The sequence below is a fragment of the Gekko japonicus genome, unplaced genomic scaffold (assembly GCF_001447785.1).
Source record: "Gekko japonicus isolate JY-2015 unplaced genomic scaffold, Gekko_japonicus_V1.1 scaffold1439, whole genome shotgun sequence".
In the NCBI taxonomy this organism is placed as follows: Eukaryota; Metazoa; Chordata; class Lepidosauria; order Squamata; family Gekkonidae; genus Gekko; species Gekko japonicus.
The window spans coordinates 135,792-158,390 of record NW_015172598.1 but is presented as its reverse complement, the minus strand read 5'-3'; the positions used below and the strand labels follow the sequence as shown (position 1 = coordinate 158,390).

The window sequence follows — 22,599 nt, the reverse complement described above, 5'->3', positions numbered from 1 at the left end:
AGAAATTTATAATGTGTCACTTAGGGGTATTTGAGTGATTTTCTTGGAAATGTATATTTATAGATTTGAACTATCCAAGCAATTTGTGTTTTTTTTAAGAACAAAGGTTATAAATAATTAAAGCTATGTGTATTTATCATCCAATATTTTACACAACCTTCTTGATATGAAGCCTAACTATCTTTTCCTTTCAGAGTGTTCAACCGTATCTTGTGAAGACAAAAATGAGTAAGATCCGCAAACAATCCTTTTTTGTACCTACTCCTGAAATATTTGTAAAATATGCCCTCAATACAGTTGGCCTTGAGACCCAGACTTCTGGATACCCAACTCATTCCCTTTTGGTATGTTTTATATTCATACTTGATTGTATTTCTAATAGTAAATTACCTGCCTGACTTTTGTGCGGATAATGTTAGTAGCACAAATGGATCCAGGCACAAGGAGAAGGGGGGTTTCTGCATGCTAGAAGAGAGGGGGTTCCAGGCCAGGAGCTAAATGTCCCTCCCCTCTTCAACTTACCAAGCATAGTAACCACCCTCCTGCCTGACAGAGAGAAAGAACTGCACAAGGATCTTCCCTCTCCCTGCCACCATGGAACACCAGCATTTAACTGAAGGGTGGCATAAACTGAGGTCCCCTCGGCCTTCTCCAGATGCAGGAAAAGGATCTCCCAGACTGTCCACTGAGTCTCAAGGAAGTTTGGGAAGCAGGGACTAGACAGAAGATGGAAAACTCTTGTCATTGATCTCCTTCCCTCCCACACTCTAAAAAACTAGTATATCAAGGAGAGAACTCTCCTTCATACACATAACTCAGAATAAGCACTGATGTTTAAAATTCTCTTACACCTCTGCTGAGGAAGAAAAGGCATGAGGAAAAATGTCCAAAGCTGGGAAATAAAACCCCATACAAGTGGTATAACCTATTGGACTAATTTTTTCCAATATACTTACAAAAGGGCAGCTTGCTGTTTCCCCATAGACTCTGTTTCTTAAATCCACAAATATGATATCGCATTGTAGGGTTGGGGTCAGAGGGAAGGTAAGAAGCAAACTCCTTTTCTGCCATTCCACCCAAACATCTTGATAGCTTTCCTGTAGTTCTTAGAAGTCACTGTTTCTGAGTTTGAGGAAGGGCAACCTGCTGTTCAAAACTTGAAGATCAGATATGATCAAAAGTTGTCCTGTCTGAGTGGAGTTATAGGGCAAATATTGCAGACTATTGTTTGCTCATAAACAGATTCCTGACGCTTCCCCACTCCCAGGCAGATTTTCCCACCAAATTTGTTTTAATTCCCCTCTTTAACTGAGCCACCCTTCAGTAGCATATATTTCTTCTTTATTTTATAAGCTTTGACTGTCCCACCCTTACACATTAATTTAGGCTTCTAACCCAGCACAGGAATTTAAGAGAAAATATAGGAGCTATCTTGTCTTATATTTAAACCCTTACTAAAATGGCACTTGAGGCAAAGTAATTTTCAAAACAGAAACAATGGGGAATTTCAGACAGGTGCTTTCTCCCGGTAGGGAACCGATTCTCAACCGGGTGCTGGTCTGTCATTTCAGACAGAACCCGGTTGAGAATCGGTTCCCTACCGGGATCTGACTGCCATTTCACACTCAAAAGTCTCTGTTCCGTATAGGAACCGGGAGGGAAGCGATTTACCTGTCAACCGCTTCCGAGGAGTCTCCCGTTCCCTCTCCCGGTCGCCGAACCGCTTGTGAATCGGCTCCTTTCCGGTAGGGGCAAGCCGTGTGTGAAACGGCAGCCCTGTACCGGTTCATCTGGAAACGGAAGACTCCCGGCTTGAAACCGGGAGAAGACAGGTAATGTGAAATTCCCCAATATTTTATTGAACAGGCAAATAATGTATATAATAGGGGATTGTCAAGGTTTAGAAAGGCTGAGGTAAAACTTCATACTATATACAGATTTGAATTCATAGATCATACAAGAGAGTGTTGTTGGGGCTTATTTTCAGAGTTTCAGGATCTTTTCAATGAGAGGTGCTTTGCTTAGTATATTTCAGCACTAACACAGGTTCTTAATACAGTTTCTTAGAGGTAGCTTTTGCTTATAGTTTCTAGATTTCTCCCTTCAGAGTTCTAGGTTTTCCCTTTAGATATTAGTTTTTTATTAACTCCTGAGATGTCTAAGCTTCTCCCCTTTATCATAGACCAGGGTTCTCTTCCCAACCCCTTTCACTGGCAGGAAGTTATTATCCTTGTCCCTAACAAGCAATAACTCCTTTTACTATTTGGCTTGTATAGGAGTTCTCTCTAACTACCCAGAATTTCTGCCAAATCATTCTCCAGTATCCATTGTCTGTATAAAGCTGTTCTGTAGCTTTCTTGACTGAGAATCTAAATTCTCCCTCAGAGTAGTTCTAATATATTTAAGACAATGGGGTCCTTATTCTTCTCTCTATAGAAGTACTTTTCTATTGCCTTTCTGACTATTGCCTGACTCCCAAAGTCTCTTTCCTCAGAAAGACCATTTGGAGTTTAAGACTGGTTCTTTCCAGTTCAAAAACAGCAGACTAGCTGTTGAAAATTCATAACTTCAAACTGTACAGTTCTGCAGAGAGATGTACAAGGGGAAAAATAAGTGAACTTGGAGGTGGATAGAGGATTATAGAAGAATCTATATGCAATCCTTACCAAATCTGAATTTATTTTACTATTAACATAAAAATTGTACTCCTTGGCACATTTATGGAATTTAAAGGTATAAATACTTTAACTTTGTTCAAACAAAATAGTAAATATACTCAACACTAGAAAGAGCTTAAATCTACCATGCCATGTACTACCTAGTTTTTGCTATCTGAAGTAAGAAAAAATAAAAGCTGAAAATGGGACCCATGCTTTTTGTAATAAGGTTTATTCGACCTTAGAAACTGTCAGTACAATCACAAGATACCAGCTGATTCAGATATTGAGTGAAACTCGATGATGTATGATGTTATATTCTCATCATATACATAGTGTCATGGATAACAGTCACTTTTAAACAATAAAATATCTGAAAATATATTGTTTTGAATGCAGTAGTTTCTTACATAAATGTTCATACAATAGTAGGCTGCCTTTTTGGCTCCAGTGCTAAAAAATGCTGCCTCAGCCTATGAAGACATTGTGTGCTAGCAAACAAAATGGGAGTGAGGAGATAATAAATCTTCTTGGTTCGACACGCTTGGAGCAAGCCAAGCCCCAATGGCATCAGGGAATTTGCCTTGGACTAAGCTGGTAGCAGTGCAATCTGTGAGGTTGGGATGGGCATAAGCCATGTCATTTCTCCTGCATTACTGGCTCCAGCAGTACTGCCACTGTTTCGGTTGGTCAGGTAAAGATGTGGCTATCTTAGGAAAGAAAATGATGACTCTTAATAAGATTCTCTGGAAATGGGTGTGGAGGATTTTTGTTTTGGTAACTTTGGTTTGCTTAAAAATGTTCTTGCATTCAGTGACTGGATAACAAGTGTTTTCCTCTCCTGTCTCTTAGGCCTGGATCAGCAGGGCTTTGCCCAAGTGGTATCGCACAAAGCTCATGGTAGACCTGTGCTTGAAAGCAAGAGCCCATAATTTGAAGAAACTAAAGGAAAACTGAGCTGCATCATCTTGACAAGATCCTCGGTAGCTTTGTATCCACAGTCAAGTACCAAATACTTTATTGTATCTTAAATACTTTGAACAGTTTTTTGAGGACCAGAGAACAGCATGAAGCAAGAGAAAGCTGAGTGAGGGTAAAGGCCTTGATTAGTCTGTATATTTCTTCTTTTTTCGCCTTTGTTTTAAAATGTGCTTTGTTAGACGTGACCCAAAATAGAACTGTATTGCTTGTTACACTAGTTTTGTGGTCATACAGCAGAATGTGTCAGTAAGAGAACTTGTTGAAAGTGGTACTTGGTCATCCTACACTGTTTACAGTTGTCAGAACAGGACATACATTATTTTCATAAATAACAATGTAATTATCTTTACCAGAGATGGCACTTTGGTAATTATCTCTGAATTTGGAGTAGTACTGCTTCATATCACATAGTGGCCATAAGATCTTTGCCTTGTCAGTGTTAGTACCGGTCCTGTGATGGATGCCTTCGGATATCCTACACCCACATAGATGTCTCTTTTGGGCAATTTGGAGTTGGGGAAGAGGAGGAAGGAAGACAGTCATCTCAATCTACCTTTATTGAATTAGGATTGTAAGGGAAGGGTGCCTTTATGTCAGGTACCCTTCTGTGGTGAAATGTGAACTGCAAACATAATACAGTGTTCTTCAGTGATGCAGTCACAGCCCTCAGTCATCTTCAGAGACCACGCAGGACTGTAAATGTGAATGTTTCAATATATGTCATTCAAGGAAAGGTCTTAATGCAACAGCTATGTAGATCTAACACACTGGCAAAGCCACTCTTGTTATTAATACTGATCATTTTAGTAAAATGATTTCTTTGGGTTATAACAAATGGGTTGAAGAGGGATGCTACAGGCTGCAGTAATAACACAATATATATTACCACCCTGCTGCTTGGTCATTGTTGTATAAAAATTGTTGATACCTGAAATGTGATTAAAGTTAAATAGTGGAAATGAGATGTTTTGACTCACGTTAGCTCTCTCTTAATGGGCATAATGAAATGAGTTCCATTTGTCAGGAAACACATTAAATGTTTTGCCTGTCTTTAAATGCAAAATTAGGAATATATTTGGTTTATCTGTTCCAACCAGATGTTTGAGAGCCAGGAAAATGAAAATGTTATGGGGTTGGATCTTTCCCTGCCTTCCCCCCCTGCTGCTGAAGGAGCAGGGACATCTGCCAGCTACTTCCACAGGCTTTTCCATGGAGATCAAAACCCTAATGCATTTTTAGATACTTGTTTGTAGAAAATAACCTCTACAGCTTACTTGGTTGGCTGTGAATTAACTCGATGTTGAGCCATAAAAAACAAACAACAACAAAACCACTGGGCTATTTTATCAAGTTGAGACTTATCGTACAGTATATCAGTACACCTTGAGTAAATATAGAAAGCAGGTTGCCTACTCCCTGACTACAACACTAAGTTTTGGTCTCTTGAAATCCATTGCCTTTGTCAAGTTGTACATGCACAGAAAAACCATTTTTTCTTACAGTTTGAGCACATTTATTGTCACTACAAAGGCTAAAAACTTGAATTCTTATGCTGCCCTTGGAGGAATAATTGAAGGCTCCAATTTGAGAGTTAAAGTATGTTTAAATGTTATTGTACATAGAAAATAAATGAAAACCGATACAGTGGTGCTGATCAGGTATGCAAAATGAATTTTGTCCGGGAATGTATTTTCGTTTTTTTAGTATTTGAAAGGGCAGATTTGGGCTGTATGAAGCTGTGTATGCACAACAATTTGGAAGTGGTGGGGAAGGGCATTTGAAATAACTGGCAAGCCTATGCAACAGAGTGCTTTTTCTAACCTCTTATTATAAAACTGAAATTTAAAATAAACAGTTCCCTAAATGTTTAATGGTTTCTTCCTTATTCGTAAACCCTTTGTACGATTGACTCATTCTTATATCTACAGTGAAAAATATCTTTGGAGCTCTGGTAAAGAACATAAGAAGAGTCAGTATCCTGTCTCACACAGTGGCCAACCAGCTCCTCTGGACAGCCAACAACAGAGCATAGAGGCTGAGGCCTTCCTCTGATGTTGCCTCCTCGGGTTCAGAGGTACAGTGCCTCTGAAGGTTCCCCTCAGGCACCATGGCTAGTAGCCATTGATAGACTTCTCCTCCATGAATCTATTGAGTCCCCTTTTAAAACTGTTATTTCCTGTGGCCATCACATCTTCTGGCAGCAAATTCCACCTTTTAATCACTCTCTGTGTAAAGTAGTAGTTCTTTTTATCCATCCTGAACCTACTTGCCCATCCGTTTCACTGGATGCCCTTGAGTTCTAGTATTTTGGGAGAGGAAGAAAAATTTCTCTTTGTCAACTCTCTCCATCCCATGCATAATTTTATAAACCTCTATCATGTCCCCCATTAGTCGTCTCTTTTCTAAACTGAAAAGAAGAGGAGATTGGATTTATACCCCGCCCTTCACTCAGAGTCTCAGAGCGGCTTACAAACTCCTTTCCCTTCCCTTCCCCACAACAAACACCCTGTGAGGTAGGTGGGGCTGAGAGAGCTCTCTCGAGGACTGCTCTTGAGAGAACAGCTCTGACAAAACTATGGCTTGCCCAGGGTCATCCAGCAGCTGCAAGTGGAAGAGTGGGGAATCAAACCCGGTTCTCCCAGATTAGAGTCCATGCACTTAACCACTACACCAAAAGGCCCAAACTATTCAGGTTTTCCTCATAAGGAAGGTGCTCCAACTCCCTAATCATCTTGGTCATTCTCCTCTGTGCTTTTTCCAGCTCTGCAATGTCCTTTTTGAGATATGATGACCATAACTGTACACAATATTCCAAATGAAGCCACACCATAGACCTATACAGGGGCATTACAATATCAGTTGTTTTATTCTCAGTCCCTTTCCTAAAAATCCCTAACATAGCGTTTGCCTTTTTCATAATTGCAGCAGACTGAGTTGATAATTTCATTGAGCTATCCACTACAACCCCAAGATCTTTTCCCCTCTCAGTCACAGCAAGTTCAATCCCCATTAGCCTATACTTGAAGTTCGGATTTTTTTTTGTCCCAATGTGCATCACCTTACACTTACCAACATTGAACTTCATTTGCCACATTGTCACCTACTCACCCAGTTTGTGGAGTTCTTCACAATTAGGCTTGGTCTTCACCATCCTGAATAATTTTGTGTCATCTGCAAACTTGGCCATTACACTACTCAGCCCTAGTTCCAGATCATTTACTAAATAGTACCAGCCCTAATACTGATCCTTGTGGGACCCCACTGTTTACTTTATTGTGAGAACTGTTCATTGATTCCTACTCTTTGCTTCCGGTCATTTAACCAGTTTTGAATCCGTAAGAGAACCTGTCCTTTTATCCCATCACTGCTAAGTTTATTCAAGAGTCTTTGGTGAGGTACCTAGTCAGAAGTCTTTTGAAAGTCCGAATATATAATGTCTACTGGGTCACTGTTATCTACATGCATGTTCACTTTCTCAAAGAACTCCAAAAGGTTGGTGAGGCAGGACTTCCATTTGCAGAAGCCATGCTTATTTTCCCTCAGAAGGCTTTGTCCCTCTATGTGCCTAACAATTCTATCTTGAATTACAGTTTCTACTTATTTGCATGGGACAGACATTAGGCTCACTGGCCTGTAATTTCCTGGTTCCCCTCTGGATCCCTTTTTAAAAACTGGTGTCACATTTGCTTCTCTCCAGTCTTCTGGTACAGCAGCTGAAAGTAGTGATAGGTTACATATATGGGTTAGTAGATCAACTATCTCACATCTGAATTCCTTAAGAACTCTTGGGTGTATGCCATCAGGACCTGGAGATTTACTGGTTTTTAATTTCCCCAGTAGAATTAGGGCACCCAAATGTGTCTCCCATGGCTAGTCAAGAGAAAACCTTACCAGGGGGAGGGAAGTATGTGTTTGTTTTGTAAATGGATATAAGGTGGCAGTAATGTTCTTACATCTAAACATTAAAAACACGGAATTTAAAAATAAAGATGGGTGTACACTATGGAAAACAAGTTGGAAGCAGCTGAGAAACTGGGAGTGGTGAGAGAAACAATTGGGAAATCCCCCCACCCCGGTGATAAAAAAGAGACTGGAAGGATTTGTAAGAATTTTCTGCTTTGTTTTGTAAATATTGACCTTAAACGCTGAATGCTTAAAGCAGCGGTGTCAAACATGTGGCCCACGGGCCAGATCAGGCCCCTGGATGGCATCTATCAGGTCCGCAGTGGCTGTTTGGGGCAGTGGTTAGGAGCGTGGACTCTAATCTGGGAGAATCAGGTTTCATTCCCCACTCCTCCATATACAGCCAGTTGATGTGACCTTGGGTCAGTCACAAGTTCTTTCAGGGCTGTTCTCTCACGAGCAGTTCTCAGGAGAGCTCTCTCAACCCCACCTACCTCAGGGTGACTATTGTAAGGAGGGGAAGGGAAAAGAGACTGTAAGCCACTCTGAGACTGAAGGGTAGGGTATAAATCCAATCTCTTTTCTTCTTCTTGCTTCTTCTTCCAGTTCTAATGCTGCTGCATCATAGCTTGTTTTGCCAGACTCTCTCAATCACTCAGGAGAGATAGATACGCAAGTTTCTGTTCCCTGCACTGGCTGAGGCTCCCCCCCTTCCCAGGAGGAGAGAGAATGAACCAGAGCTTGCTTTCTGGCCAGGCAGCCTCAATCACACAGAAAACAAAGGGTAGCTTTCTTCCCCTCCATTGGCGAGGCTCCTCCCCGAAGGGAGGGAAGGAGGGAGAGTTTGCTTTGCTTGGCTGCCTCAATCACACAAGAGAAATACAAAGCACCTTTAAGACCAATAAAGTTTTATCCAAGATATGAGCTTTTGTGTGCCTTGCTACAGTGTGCGTGTTTTGTTGGGCTTGTTATGCTATAGCTCTCCTGGGTGTAACTAGGTTCCCTCCCCCTTTTCACTATATTCACACCCTCATGATCCAGTCTTTATCAGTAGGAAAACAATAACTGTTTAGATGAGGAATAACAACAAAACAGTGAGGTGGATTAGGCTAAGAGTGTGTGTCCAGACTAAGTTCACCCAGCACATTTTCTTTGGGAATTCTGAACTTAGACTTCCCAGATAGTAGCTAAGTTCATCCAGCACATTTCCTTTGGGAATTCTGAACTTCCCAGATAGTAGGCTGATACTGATCACTGAGAAAGACTAGTTTTGTAGAGAAACACATAGCCCTCAGTCTGTGTCATGGTGCCTTCTCATGTTCTTGACCAGCTTGCAATGCCCAGCCGTTTGTTTTCCCCTGGGTCCTAGACTCAGAACTCTGAGCCTGAGATTTCTGTAGTGAATGTCAATAAGTCAAAAGTAGGTTTGAACCTTACAGATACACACTTGAACAGCATACTCAAAATTGCAACAGCACAGACATTTTGATGCAGTAACTCAGAGCAAGAGGTGTCAGTTATCAGACACTGTTAAATAAACAAAATATTGCAAGAGTGCTAATGTTTTAAGCATGTTCTTATTTTAAGTTAAAAAAAGCACCTTTGTGTTTGTGTCCTTTATAAAGTTTATATCTCTGCTACCTGGCATTACATTTTATGACATATATGGCCTGGCCCAACAAGGCCTCATTTATGTCAGATCCAGCCCTCATAACAAATGAGTTTGACAACCCTGGCTTAAAGGGATATGCTCAAACAGCCCTAAGTACTGCAGTCAAAACAGAGAACTAGTTACTAAGCTGGAGAAGTAGGCAATAAAGTTATTTGTATAGTAGTGAAGCAACCCTAGAAGCCAAAGGAGAGACAGGAAGCCAGTCTGTGGGCCCTTTAGCCTCGAAGTGACCAAGTAGTTTTAAGTTTCTCTTTCCATGCCTTGGTGAAATAACAGAGGGACTGTTTTTTAGGATTTGTGGGGAGATCTCTCTAAGAAGTGGGGCAGCCATATTTGGGGTCATGCTTTAAAAGAGCTGATAGTCTTAAGACACAGGCACATGGTCTGAAGATAACCAGCCAAATGAATAAGATGATAAAACTGAGATTGACAGAATCCGAACAAGAAGTCTGGAACCATTAAGTTAACATTTAAATTAATTGAACTCTACAGAAGGAGCATATATGTTTACATATTTGATTTTCCTGTGCTCAGTTGTAGTCCTAAATTGTTCAACAATGTGTTTTCTGTGTATCAATTGTATGCTGCATTCCTCAAGATTTTTTTAAAAAACATTTTTTTCCTGAAATTGAGGTTGCAGACTCAAATGGCTCCAAATGAAGCCCCAAGCTTTGGGCTCATGTGTACCAAGGTAAAAAGAGAGCTTGCATAGTTGTGGTCAATAAGATTTCTAAATTTTTGCTTCTTCCTCCCATGCAGAGGGAGAGGTTTCTGATACTTCTACAGAGGCTGACTTAGGCTAATCAGACAACTGCCAAACTCGCTGTCTCATTTTGCCATGTATTTGGGGAAATTTGTTATTTGTGGCCTGTGGAAGCAGCGGAACAAGGAGAACGACTCAGTGGGAGGAGTCAATTCCTTGCTAAGATCTCTCTGCTTAAGATCAATACCAACAGTTCCCTGTGGTAAAAACAGAGTCCTAAGGGGATGTGTTAGAATACCACACCACACACAGGATATTATCAGACTTAACCTCTGAGGCTGGATTAGTCTCCTTGCTTAGTCCTCAGCAGTCTAGCACTGGTTGCTGGGCAAGACGTTCATACAGCCCTGTACTTCTCTCTATTTTTACTTCACTCCCCCTGCTATTGGAAAAACTGAAGGAGAAATAGGGTGGTTAATGCATTCCCTGATCCTAGTTTCACTTTCCCCTGGATGTGATATACCATCTAAAGCTCTTTCTTTGTAGTATAGCATCCTGGCTGTGATGAGAAATAAGGATTAAAGGGAACAAGTTGGAACCTGCAAGGACTTGTGGGAGGCATATCATTTCCTTTTTCCCTTTCCTGAAGGCCCCTGTAGCCCCCCTCCTTCTAGGGTTTCCAGGCTCCAGGTAGGGACTGGAGATCTCCTAGAATCACAACAAATTTCCCAACCACACAGATCAGTTCCCCCTTAGGGTTGCCAGCTCCCAGCTGGAAAATTCCTGAAGATTTGGGGGTGGTGCCTTGGGAGGGTGGGGATTGGGGAGGGAAGCTACCTCAGCAGGGTACAGTGCAACAGAATTCACCCTCCAAGGCAGCCATTTTCACCAGGGGAACTGATCTCTGTTAGAGAGCAGTGGGTAATTCTGGGTTATTTCCAGGGGGGGACCCCCCCCGGAGGTTGGCAACCCTAGTTCCCATGGAGGAAATGGTTGCTTTGGAGGGTGAAGTCTACGGCATGATACCCCCACTCTGTAGTCCTTCATAGGGTTGTTAATGCATTCCCTGATCCTAGTTTCACTTTCCCCTGGATGTGATATACCATCTAAAGCTCTTTCTTTGTAGTATAGCATCCTGGCTGTGAGAAATAAGGATTAAAGGGAACAAGTTGGAACCTGCAAGGACTTGTGGGAGGCATATCATTTCCTTTTTCCCTTTCCTGAAGGCCCCTGTAGCCCCCCTCCTTCTAGGGTTTCCAGGCTCCAGGTAGGGACTGGAGATCTCCTAGAATCACAACAAATTTCCCAACCACACAGATTAGTTCCCCCTTAGGGTTGCCAGCTCCCAGCTGGAAAATTCCTGAAGATTTGGGGGTGGTGCCTTGGGAGGGTGGGGATTGGGGAGGGAAGCTACCTCAGCAGGGTACAGTGCAACAGAATTCACCCTCCAAGGCAGCCATTTTCACCAGGGGAACTGATCTCTGTTAGAGAGCAGTGGGTAATTCTGGGTTATTTCCAGGGGGGGACCCCCCCCGGAGGTTGGCAACCCTAGTTCCCATGGAGGAAATGGTTGCTTTGGAGGGTGAAGTCTACGGCATGATACCCCCACTCTGTAGTCCTTCCCCTCCTCAAGCCCACCCTCCCCTGGCTCCAGCCCCTGAATCTCCATGGATTTCCTAACCTGGAGTTGGCAACCCTAACTCCTTCCCATCCAACAGCCAATCTACCTTTATCTGCCCTTCTGTCCTACGCTTTCCCTCTCCCCATCTCCGGCAGCCTCTGCCTAGGAAAACTGTGGCCTACTTGTGTGGTATTAGCCACTTGGCCAGGTCCACTTGCAAGGCAGGTAACCTTCAAGGACTTGGGGGAGGGGTACCTTGCTTTTCCCTGTTTCCCCCTCCCCACACTTTCCACTTTCTCAGCCTTCACCAACCTAACCTTTATATGCCTCCACTCTTCAGCTATATTTTTATCTACTTAATATATATCTCATCTTTCTCCACAGTGGAGACCAAAGCAGCTTACATTATTCTCCTCTCCTCCTCCCTGTCCTGCGGCCTCTGTCTAGGAAAACTACGTCTTTCTCTACAGTGGACAACTTCTCCTGTCCTCCTTTCTCCAGTGGTCCTGGGAGTGGGGCACTCCTTACTCTTGGGAATAGGCTCCTCATCTGGAACAGGGTCAGTTTCCTCAGATCAATCCAGGAAGGGGAGGGGCCTGTCCCCTGGGAACATCCCAGTCGTCTCCAAGCCACGCATCCCCTGACATCACACTAAGGAAAAGAAAAAACACTTCTCCCCATCATAGTGAAACTCGATTTTCGGGGCCACCAGCCTTGTAACTTTTATGCCGCTCCAGCGGGTGTAGACCAAGGTTGAAACCTTCTGTTGCTCACTCACCCAAGAACTCACAATTTTTTCTTTTAGCGTCTCAGAGAAACTTCATAAATGTTCCTCCAAAATAACCTCCAGAAGCTGCCCCCCAAAACTGGGTGGGTAGGACCGCCCCACTCCCGGACCACAGAGAAGGAAGCTTTACGGTAAGTGAATGCAAATCTTCCATTCTCTGGTGGTCCTGGGAGTTAGGCAGTCCTTACTCTTGGGACATAAAATATCAGTGTGCCCCAGGGTGAGAAATCCATCTTCTAGCTATAGAGTGTGCTGCAGCACACCCCAAAGAAAGGCCGCCACAGCCAAGGTCAGCTTCTCTACTCTCTAGCACTCTACTCTATAGAGTGCACAGACTTCCAATTGGCCACTGTACCTATCGTCTCCCAAGGATGGGAAATGATCTGGAAGCTGATGACGTAGCACCCCCCCACAGAGAATATGTTGCAACACCTTTGGGTGGATTCAGCCCCTGAGCCTTGCATGCAACAATGATGTCACCCCTAAAACCGCTTACTCAAGATAAAAGGCAATACCAGTTGACCTAAGGAAAATATTCTAAAGGAAACAAATAGGGTATCTGAATCATGCCACTACTTGGCCTGTCAATGTAAAAACTGAATACCCTAAGTATATCTAGGCAATGCCATTCCCTTTCCTTGTCATGCCTATGATTGGGACAAAGGAAGGTAAGACAATGATCTCTGACTTGCAAAGGAACTGGATTAACTTTGGGAACGAAAGCTTGATCCGAACATAACATCGCCCTATCATTGTGGAAGACATGAAGTTCCCTGTCAACTGACAGAGTCCTCAATTCAGACACCTGCCTAGTTGATATTATGCCTGCTAAAACAAGGCCTTGAATGTTAATTCCTTGAGACTCCATGGGTTCAAAGGTTTTCTACACAATGCTCTCAGGACCCTATGTAGGTTCCAAGTTAGAAACCTCTGCACTTGTGGCGGTTTTGACCATGTAGTAACCCTTTAGGAATCTCTTAATGTGTGGATGGCAATTGAAGGGACTTCCCTTCCTACCCCTATCACTGCCAATATGGCTGCCACCTGTCACTTTAATGTACTCACGCTTAGCCCTCTATCCAAACCATCTTGGAGAAAGCTAAGACGCCTCTAATTGATGCATTTAATGGTTCCCAATCATGTTCTGAACACCAAGAGTGAAGGACCCAACAGGTTGTGTTATATACCCTATTTGTGGAGCTCTTCCTAGAAAACTAATACGGTGTCTCTCACCCTGTCAGGGTAAATCAACTCTTCTAGCTGTTTCCACTCGACCTCCTGGCTGTTAGGTTTAGGAGGGCTGGGAGAGGATGTTGTGCCAATCCTAGTGTCAATAAGTCCTTTCCCAGTGGTAGGCACCATGGATCAACAATCTCTTCAGATCCTGAAATTAAGCTCTTGGTGGCCAAAAGTATGGTATCAACACCAATTCTGCCTTCTGTCTGGTGGCTCTGAGTTCTAAAAATTTTATACTCAGTGAGGTCTCTTCCTGAGACCAAACCCCTTGTGTCATTGTCCCTTGAGAGTGGGTTCTCTACCCTGGCAGACTTGCATCTGTGGTCATCACCATCCTCTCTAGATTTCAGATCGGGGATCCCCATTGGAAACAAAAAGGGTTCCAGCCACCACTGCACTGATGCTGAAGTTGTTTTGGCAACTGTACCAGCTTGTAGCCCTAACTGGCCACCACATCCTGGTAAGGTAAGGGAAAATGTCTGTAGAGGTCCGACATGGAACCTTGACCACTGAAGAACTTCATGGCTTGACACCACCATGCTCAGTAGCTTGGCCAGTACCATACCCTCTATCTTGCATTTTTTCAGCCTGTCTATGGTTAGAAGTTGTATGTTATCTCTCCCAAGTGCCTATCTGCACCCCCAGATGTACCCATGATTGAGAGGCATTTAGAGTGCCCTTCTCTATGTTGACCACGAAGGCATGGTCCCTAAAAAAAAAAAGTCACCACCATCTCTAATGCTTCCCCGCTCTGCTGGTAAGAAGGGGCCCTGACAAGGATGTCATCTAGAGATGGTGACAGCCACACTCCCTGAAGTCTCAGGTATGGTACAATGGCCACCATAAACTTGTTGAACCTTCTTGGGAATGACTTCAGGCAGAAAGGCAACACTGGTACTGAAGTGCTTCCCATCATACGCAAAGCGTAGGAACCTGTAGTGAGCCTCTTGAATTGGGATGTGTAAATGGTCCTCCTATAGATTGATGGATGCCAGGAAATCCTTTGCTTGAACATCTGCCAGAGTGGAGTTCAGACTTTTCATCCTGAACATTCTAGTCCTGATGCAATTGTTTAGCCATTTGAGGTCCAAGATTTTCCTGGCATCCTTATTCTTCTTTGGCTCTGGGCATGATATCCTTTTGTACTTGAAGGAAGCTTCACAGTAAGTGAATACAAATCTTCCATTTTATCCGTACAATAAGCCTGGGAGGTAGGTTAGGCTGAAAGTATGTGACTGGTCCAAAACCACCTAGTGAGCTTCCATTTCAAGATGGAGATCTGAACCTGGGTCTCACAGACCCTATCTTAAAAGCTTATACCATGGCCTTGGAGGATGTGCATTTCTTCCAAAAGCTGGTTCTCCCTGCCCCCCCTTCAGGATACTATAAAGCAGTGGTCTTTGAACTGAGTAGACCTGAGTTTAGAAAGGTCAAAGTGTGTTAACATCAGTGTCAGATACAAGTCATGTGACAGGAATAAGGAACCAGAGCTATGACTTCACTGGAGTTAAGGCTAGAACCATGTGTAACCCAGCAGAACCCTGGGTTATTCAAGTCAATAAATGACAGCACCATTGTGCCTTTTAAGCAATTATGAAATTGCTTCAAAAAGAAAACATTCAAGGCAGCATTTATCACAAACCCAAACATTTTACAACCACAGGTATAACTGAATCTTAATTGCTATGAACATACAAACATTTGCAGAGACAGGATCTTCAGTGCCCTTCAGAAAGGCACTCTGAACAAAGGCAAGTCCTAACAAATCATGCCCCAGTAACACAAAGCAAACAGCAAATTAACTCAAGGGAAGGTAGGATGTCTTCTTCCCTGTATAACAAAGTTTGAACCCAGTGGCACCTTTAAGACCAACGAAGGTTTATTCAAGGTATGAGCTTTCGTGTGCATGCACTCTTTTCCAAATACGTTGGAATGGAAGGTAAGAGTTCAAACTTATAGACAGAGGCTGAACAGCAAATTAACATGTCACATGATGATGTTTTACGATATATGTGAAGACAAAACATCATGAGTACCAGAATAAGGAGGCTCACTGGATGCAATGGGAGCCACAAATACCAGTCCCACAGCAGTTTATCTGGTTCCAGGGACAATATTCCACTCTAGGGGTTGTCATTCCAGGCCCAAAGCGGGTTTCTCCAAAGCCACTTTGCATTTTTATTTCAACTTTTCTGTACTGTAATGTGTTTCAATGGAACCCCTGCAAGTCAATTGACTCTCATAGCTCCTGTTATGTTAATAAGCTTTCAAGCACCTCTTATTAATCCCACTGGGCATTTTTGTCATTAACTTTAGCACATCCCCTACACCACGAGAGCTTATAAAATGTTGTCGATCATGGATTCTTGTCCAATATCATTCCTTTTAGTACATCCCTTGGTGTGGCAGTAAACTCCATTTATCCAAACGGGATGTACTATGAAGAAAATCCGGATATAAGTACATTCTGATCTACTTACCTCCACAAGCTTATCTGCCCACGGAGGGACTTGACTCCGAGTTCCGATCCACAGATTCCAGCTCCGGGCTCGTTTAGTGACATTACAGGTTTTCATTTTCGTCTCAATCAAGACATTTCAAGACGGCTTACAACAACTACCATGAAGTCTAAACCACTTATAGTACTAAAACCAGCCATTTAAAAGTGCAGGAACACATTGACGAGAATGAACATCGGTCCCGCACAGAGCCGCCGAGCGTTCCTTTTGACGTTGTTGCTGGAGACGCAGTGCCCCAGTCGACCTCACCTTGCGCACCGGTTTAGACGGCTGGTGGCCGGAGTCAGGCGGCAGGGGGCGGTGCTTCCCCTGGTCAGCACTCCTGGCCCGTCCCGATTCGTCCAGGACGCCGGGGCGGAGTCTGAAGTTGCGTGCGCAGTCCCTGAAGGCCGGCTGCGGAGTTTAGGCGCTCTTCGTTGCTGGGTGAGTTTAGTAGTTGCAGAGGGTGTCGGGGGTGAGTGTGGCGCTGAGGGGACGAGGGAGGAGCGGTGGCAATTGGAGATTGGTGAGTGAATGTGACGTTGCTGTTATATGGGCAGTCTTCAGTGCGAGCCTTTCTCGTTTCTGCGTTCTTGGGGGAGATCCCCCCTGCGTGTCCACAGCACACGCACACCCTTTCCCTTGTTTAACGAAGAACCACATTTGTATTCGTCCGCCCCCCAGTTGGGTTGTCTGTTTAAATGTATAGCCCAGCTCTGCGGATGTCTACTCAGCTACAAGCCCCAAATGGGCATGGGACTCCGGCCTTACTTTTCGCCTTCGTTCTCCCTTCCTTCTTGTGCTGCCTTCGAATGTGTGGCGATTAGGGCTGGAGAGAGGTTAAGACAACGTTGCCAGAGGCTCGCGGATGTTTTGAGGTTTCCCCTGAGGGCTCGTGGTGGTGTTCTTAAATGTTGCACAGCAGTAGGTCTCTAGAAGTTGCAGGTACTTTAATGTGTCTAAATCGCTTAACTTAGTGATTCTTAATGGGGCCCTTATGTTCCTCCAGGAAACCATCTACAAATCATGGTGGGGGACTTGCACTGGCTTTAGGCAATCAATGGAGTAAACTGCTTTGCCCCATTCTGAGGATAAAATCCCAGGTTTTTCTAGCAAGCCCATAAACATAGGTACACATTAAATAGGAATCAAGCCTAACATTAAGCAGCTGACTGATAGGAATCATATGTGTCATTGAATGTTGGTCACTGAGTTGGTGAACAACTACATTAAAAAAACATTCTAAAAAGAACAGGGCATAAAAAGAACATTTCATACAAGGTAACTTGCTTTTCTAGGTACATTTCAGGCTTATGTTTATATATTTATCTAGTTTCCTAATTCGGTAACTGTAAGAAGAAGAAGAGTTGGATTTATACCCCGTCCTTCACTTGGAGTCTCAGAGCAGTTTACAATCTATTTCCCTTCCTCTCTCCACAACAGACATCCTGTGAGGTAGGTGGAGCTGAGAGAACTCTCAGAGAATCGTGACTGACCCAAGGTCTCCCAGCTGGCTGTAGAAGTGGGGAATCAAACCCGGTTTTCCAGATTAGCGTCCACTGCTCTTAACCACTACACTAAACGGGCTCTCCACCAAACCACTACTCCAAACTGGCCATGTATGCTTCATCTCTGTGTTGTATGTATATAAATGTTGCTCCCCCCCCACCAATTATGTCCTATTTTTTTACTAGTGTGCTTGTTTGAGCTTGGTCGCCACCTCAGACCCTCCCATGGTTGCCTCCTGGTCGAACCCTTCAAGCTGACCTTAGCAGGGTTTCTCTGCTTTACAGTTGCATTGTAATGTCTTCCCCAGGGAGGTGCAAAGGGGATCCTGCTGTCTGCCTTCTGTAAGAAATGTAAGGCTGATCTTCTTAGGTGAGCCATTTGTAGTTAACTATATAAGGATGTTATGGTTTTTGAAAGAAGGTTGTATAGCTGTGTTTTGCTTCACTTTTTAATTTTAATTACTTGTTACAAGGAAAAAATGACACTTGGATAAGCCACCATGGTTGATGGGAAAAGTGGCATATAAATATTTTAATTAATTGGGGGGATTGATGATAATAGGTACTTGGGGGCAGTAGTGGATTAAAGGTTGAACCCAGCTTTAAGTACTTTGACCTTGTGTTTGTAACAGGAAAGAACATTAAATCTGTTATAAAGCCTGGAAGATTCTGTGAAGAATTATGGAAGATAAAAGACAAAGAGCTAGAGTACAGGGTGGCTGGGCTGGCCCTGCTAACATAAGAACAGCCTCTCGTGCAGGCAAGATCCTATTTCTCTGTTTCAATGTACAAAAATGAACTGATAATGTGCATATATAGCACATTCAAACGTTCAAAGGATAAGTTGTCTTGTAACCTTTGCAGCAACCCCTAGTTTAGTAAATTCTTCACGTTTGCGCTTACTTCTGTTAATCTAAGCAGATAATCTGGACAGTAATAACTTGGTGCACTCGTTCTCTGTGTCTGTTGGTAAACACACGGCCCCCTCACAGAACGAAGGGCTCCGTGACTGGGGGGAGGGGCATTATGAGTAAACTGGTTTGTAGTGCATATGTACTTGTAGAGATAGAACAGCCTACACTGAATTGACATGCAAATATATATTTCCCTATTTTAATTGTCTCCAGCATATATGTTACATTTTAAATGGTTTGGCTGATCTGTTTCCTTTTTGTCTTAGCTTCGGGGGTTTCCAATCCCAGTAATCAAGTTCTTTCAAGCATTGCACAGTCCGAGGTGAGAAGAGAGAAGCTGATTCCATCTGAAAGGCAATTTGTTTTTAAAGCACCACAAGAGGTATGTATCAAATCGGTTTTTATCGTTTTAGAAAAAAGAATGGTTATTCTTTGCTTCATACAGATGCTTAAAAAGTGTACCTCAGTCCAATTCATTGTCAATGCCGTGAGTTATGTACTGGTTGGGATATAATAGCTTTACTGTTTCCTTGCTTTATGTTCTAAAACTTCTGCTATTCCTTATTTGTCATGGATGTCAGCTATATTGTCAGGGTAGCTGGTTGGTTTGTGAAAGTGGTAGTTTCTGTGGTTATGTTCCTATTACCACTATCCAGTCAGTACAGTTTTCTGGTTAGCTAGCCAAAACCCAGTCCTGGATGGTAGTTGGGCCTCTGATAGGTCTAGTTGTATCAGCAGAGCACATAATGTGCTTTGCCAGCACATGAACCTGCCCTGTACTGGCCCTTCTAGGCTAGTATTGTCTGCTCTGAATGGCAGCGGTTCTCCGGAGGCTTTAAGTAGAGTTCATCATTGTGGTGCCTGTGCAGTAACACATGTGCAAGACACAAAGGGTGCCTCTGGTTGTGTTTCCCAACCCAATTTGACAAACACACGACACAGTCCTGTAGAGAGGAATTCACTAGAATATTTATTAATTAATAAAGGAAGAGTACAGATCTCAAGGTTTTGGATCCCTGAATACCAACAGACTCTTCAAGTGTTATAATGGGTGACATAGGATTTTATACTCAAGATGACACACACAAATAAAACAAGATTATTGGTTCCATCAAACATCAGCACTCTGACCTAACAGGTCTCTGATTGGCGGAAAACCTTTTAGGCTGGGCTTTCCCAAGTAAAGTTTTTTCTTTTAGCTGAACAATAAGTGTTTCTTTCTCTTAGACTGTAAAATTCTAAAAGTATCTGTATAGCTGATATGGTTTACAAGGTGCCATTGTTCTTTGTTTAGCCAGAGACATGTGCAGTTATAGCTGGCCTGCCAAGGCCATAGGCCTCAGCAAAAATAGCAAGTTAACATTTTGTTCTTTCAGCATTTTACCTTCCCAGCATGCATCCAAACAACAGTCACAGATGAACCAAAGTTCCATGTATTATGGAAGTGCTAAGTGTACCTATCATAGATAAACAGATAAAAAGATACGTTATCCGAAAGAATTATGTTGTTAATGAATTGGAAAAGGAGAAAAAATTCAAGAAAGTAATAGAGGTTTGAGCACTGTGGGAAGTCATAAGGGGGGGAGATATTTGGATAAAAGGATATGAATAGTTTGTTATATGACGTATAATTTTACTTATTATTATATCCTAATAATTTTTTTAAAAAAGAATCGTTAGTAAAGAAGTCATTATTTTAGCTACTCAGTCTCTGTTATTCCTGGGCACTGGGAATTCTGACTCCTGTATACATAGGTTATGGTCCTATATTTAATTCCTATTTCCATTTAATAATCATAATTCCCTCAAGCTTCTTAATAAAATAAGGTAATTTGGCTAACAACATGATAATCCCGCCCCAAGAGACCTGGAATGTGCAGGTGCAGATGGAATCCATCTAGAAGTTGCCTTGAGACATGTGCAGTTATAGCTGGCCTGCCAAGGCCATAGGCCTCAGCAAAAATAGCAAGTTAACATTTTGTTCTTTCAGCATTTTACCTTCCCAGCATGCATCCAAACAACAGTCACAAATGAACCAAAGTTAATACCTGAATACATTCATGATGTTAGAATAATAAATGACACTTAACATATGTATTATGGAAGTGCTGAGTGTACATACTAAGTTCAAACTGTTAGTCAGTGGCAGAGTATAAAGTGTTTCATAAACTCTGCGTACAACACATGGATACTGCACACTCATAAGCCTGCTACAGATTTTTTTTGAAGCTCAGGATGCCCAAAGGAGCTCCATCCCCCTCCCCCATGCTGTTTCCTGCCTTTTCCAGGGCATCCTTCCCTCAATTGTCTCTCTGCTGCTGCTGAGAGAGGTTCTATGACAATTTCACCCTTCCTCATAGGATTTCCCTTTATATTGTTTTTAGCTGAGCAGCCCCTTTTCCTTTCTTATTCATTTTTCTCTGACTGTCCCACCTACTCATTTGAATGTATATTGGGAATTGCTGACCCAGCTTAGGGAACTGAGAGGAGGGACTGAAATCTGAGGCTGATGGTAAATCAAAGCTAACAAAGTGTTTTATTTCACTTTAAGGGGAAATGGTCAGGTAGGAATCAGGTTTAGGACTTATGAGGTGAACAAGTAACAAAATAAGCAGCAGATAATTTGTCACAAACAAGTAACAGTTTATGTTATTCAGACAGGTCTTTAAAACTTGAAGTGAGATTTCTTGGCAGTCTCTGCTTGCAGAAATAAACATAAGCGGGGGGCGTGGCGTCGCGCTGGTAGCGTATGGACGTCTGAGACTTCGGCTCCCGCTCTGACTCTCTAAAAAAGCTATTTTAAACGTGGAACTGGTCTTTATTCCTCAATCCAAAGATGGGTAAACTTACTACTGGCAGATCTAAAACCTCAAACGCCTCTACAGCATCGGTAAAGGCATATTTTCCGAGGGCAGCCAAGGAAAACTCCCGCTCTTCAGAAGCCCGTTTATCTGCCAAAATGGCGGCTGCCGCGGCTTCCGACACGGAGGACGAAGCTTTACAACTCACGCCAGAGGTAATTACTCTTTTAGACAACTTAGAAGACCGATTTGCGCATCGGGTAGAAAATCTACTTAAACCGATGGCAGACCAATTGCAAGACCTTACTGAAACCGTTCAGGCCATCTCTCAAACGGCCGAAACGGTGCTCGAACAAAGTATAACTCTACAAAATGAAGTTCAAGACCTACAAACTAGCGAAACATGGGCCAGATCAAAGATTATGGAACTTGATAACGCCTCGCGTTTTCACAACCTAAAATTTAGAGGCTTTGCCGAGTCCTGCGAAGGAGAAACTGATCTTCCCATTTTTCTAGCAACGTGGTTGGCATCCATTTTAAATCTGGAGGAGGGAATTGCGCCGCTTATTGAACGCGCCTATAGACTGGGTGCACGCAAACCAGGCACCTCTAATCTTACAAGAGATATAGTGGCCAGATTCCCAGACTATCGTACCCGGAACAAAATACTTAAAGAAGCATCAAATAGCGATCTGTTTGTTCATGAAGGCAAAAAAATTCAAGTCTTCCAAGACTTGTCCCCAGAGACTTTGCAACGTCGCAGGGACATGAAGCTCATTACCAAACGCTTACAAGAAGCTAAGATAACCTATCGCTGGTCACCACCGAGCAGACTGACGGTTCGCAAGAATAATGAAACGCTCACGGCAACTGATTTATTATCTGGAACATCACTGCTGCAAAAGCTTCATCTTGACTTACCAACGGAGCTGCGCACACACCCAGAAGCGGCTGATACTTACCTCGCTGGGCAAAAACGCTGGAAGAGATTAAGTCCAAAACACCGCTCCTGAATGTGTTGAAGTTATACACGTTTTTGAAAGCTGCCGTGTGCACCTAAGGTCTTTTAAACTTTGACTGTTCCACCTGCAAACATTTTTTTTTCTTTTTTTTTGGAGGGTCGGGGGGGGATGATTGGAGTCTCTTGCTCCTCTGTTGTTCTACATCACCTGGATAAGAGAAATCCTTTTTTGTAAGGTTTCTCGTTTGTTTTGTTTTCATTATTCAGGTGTTAACCTCTGTGTGAGGTTGGGGATGTGTTTTGGTGTTAGTTCTAGTTCTTGGTTCGAGGGGGGGAAGGGGAAAGGAGGGGGGAGGA

General features: G+C 43.0%; 2 protein-coding genes across 4 annotated transcripts in view; both read left to right on the top strand.

The window, feature by feature from the left end:
• The window catches only part of HSD17B12 (hydroxysteroid (17-beta) dehydrogenase 12), a 125,510-nt gene extending 120,016 nt beyond the window's left edge, over positions 1-5,494 (top strand). The window contains exons 10-11 of the mRNA XM_015421562.1: positions 195-344; positions 3,510-5,494. Of these exons, the coding sequence (XP_015277048.1) occupies positions 195-344; positions 3,510-3,614 (255 nt within the window). The 3' untranslated portion in view covers positions 3,615-5,494. The remainder of the gene's footprint in view (positions 1-194; positions 345-3,509) is intronic.
• A 10,961-nt stretch (positions 5,495-16,455) lies between these two features.
• Positions 16,456-22,599, top strand: part of ALKBH3 (alkB homolog 3, alpha-ketoglutarate-dependent dioxygenase) — a 46,952-nt gene continuing 40,808 nt past the window's right edge. For all 3 annotated transcript variants that reach the window (XM_015421559.1, XM_015421560.1, XM_015421561.1), the window contains exons 1-3: positions 16,456-16,502; positions 18,199-18,326; positions 18,747-18,862. In XM_015421559.1, the coding sequence (XP_015277045.1) occupies positions 18,248-18,326; positions 18,747-18,862 (195 nt within the window). In that variant the 5' untranslated portion in view covers positions 16,456-16,502; positions 18,199-18,247. The remainder of the gene's footprint in view (positions 16,503-18,198; positions 18,327-18,746; positions 18,863-22,599) is intronic.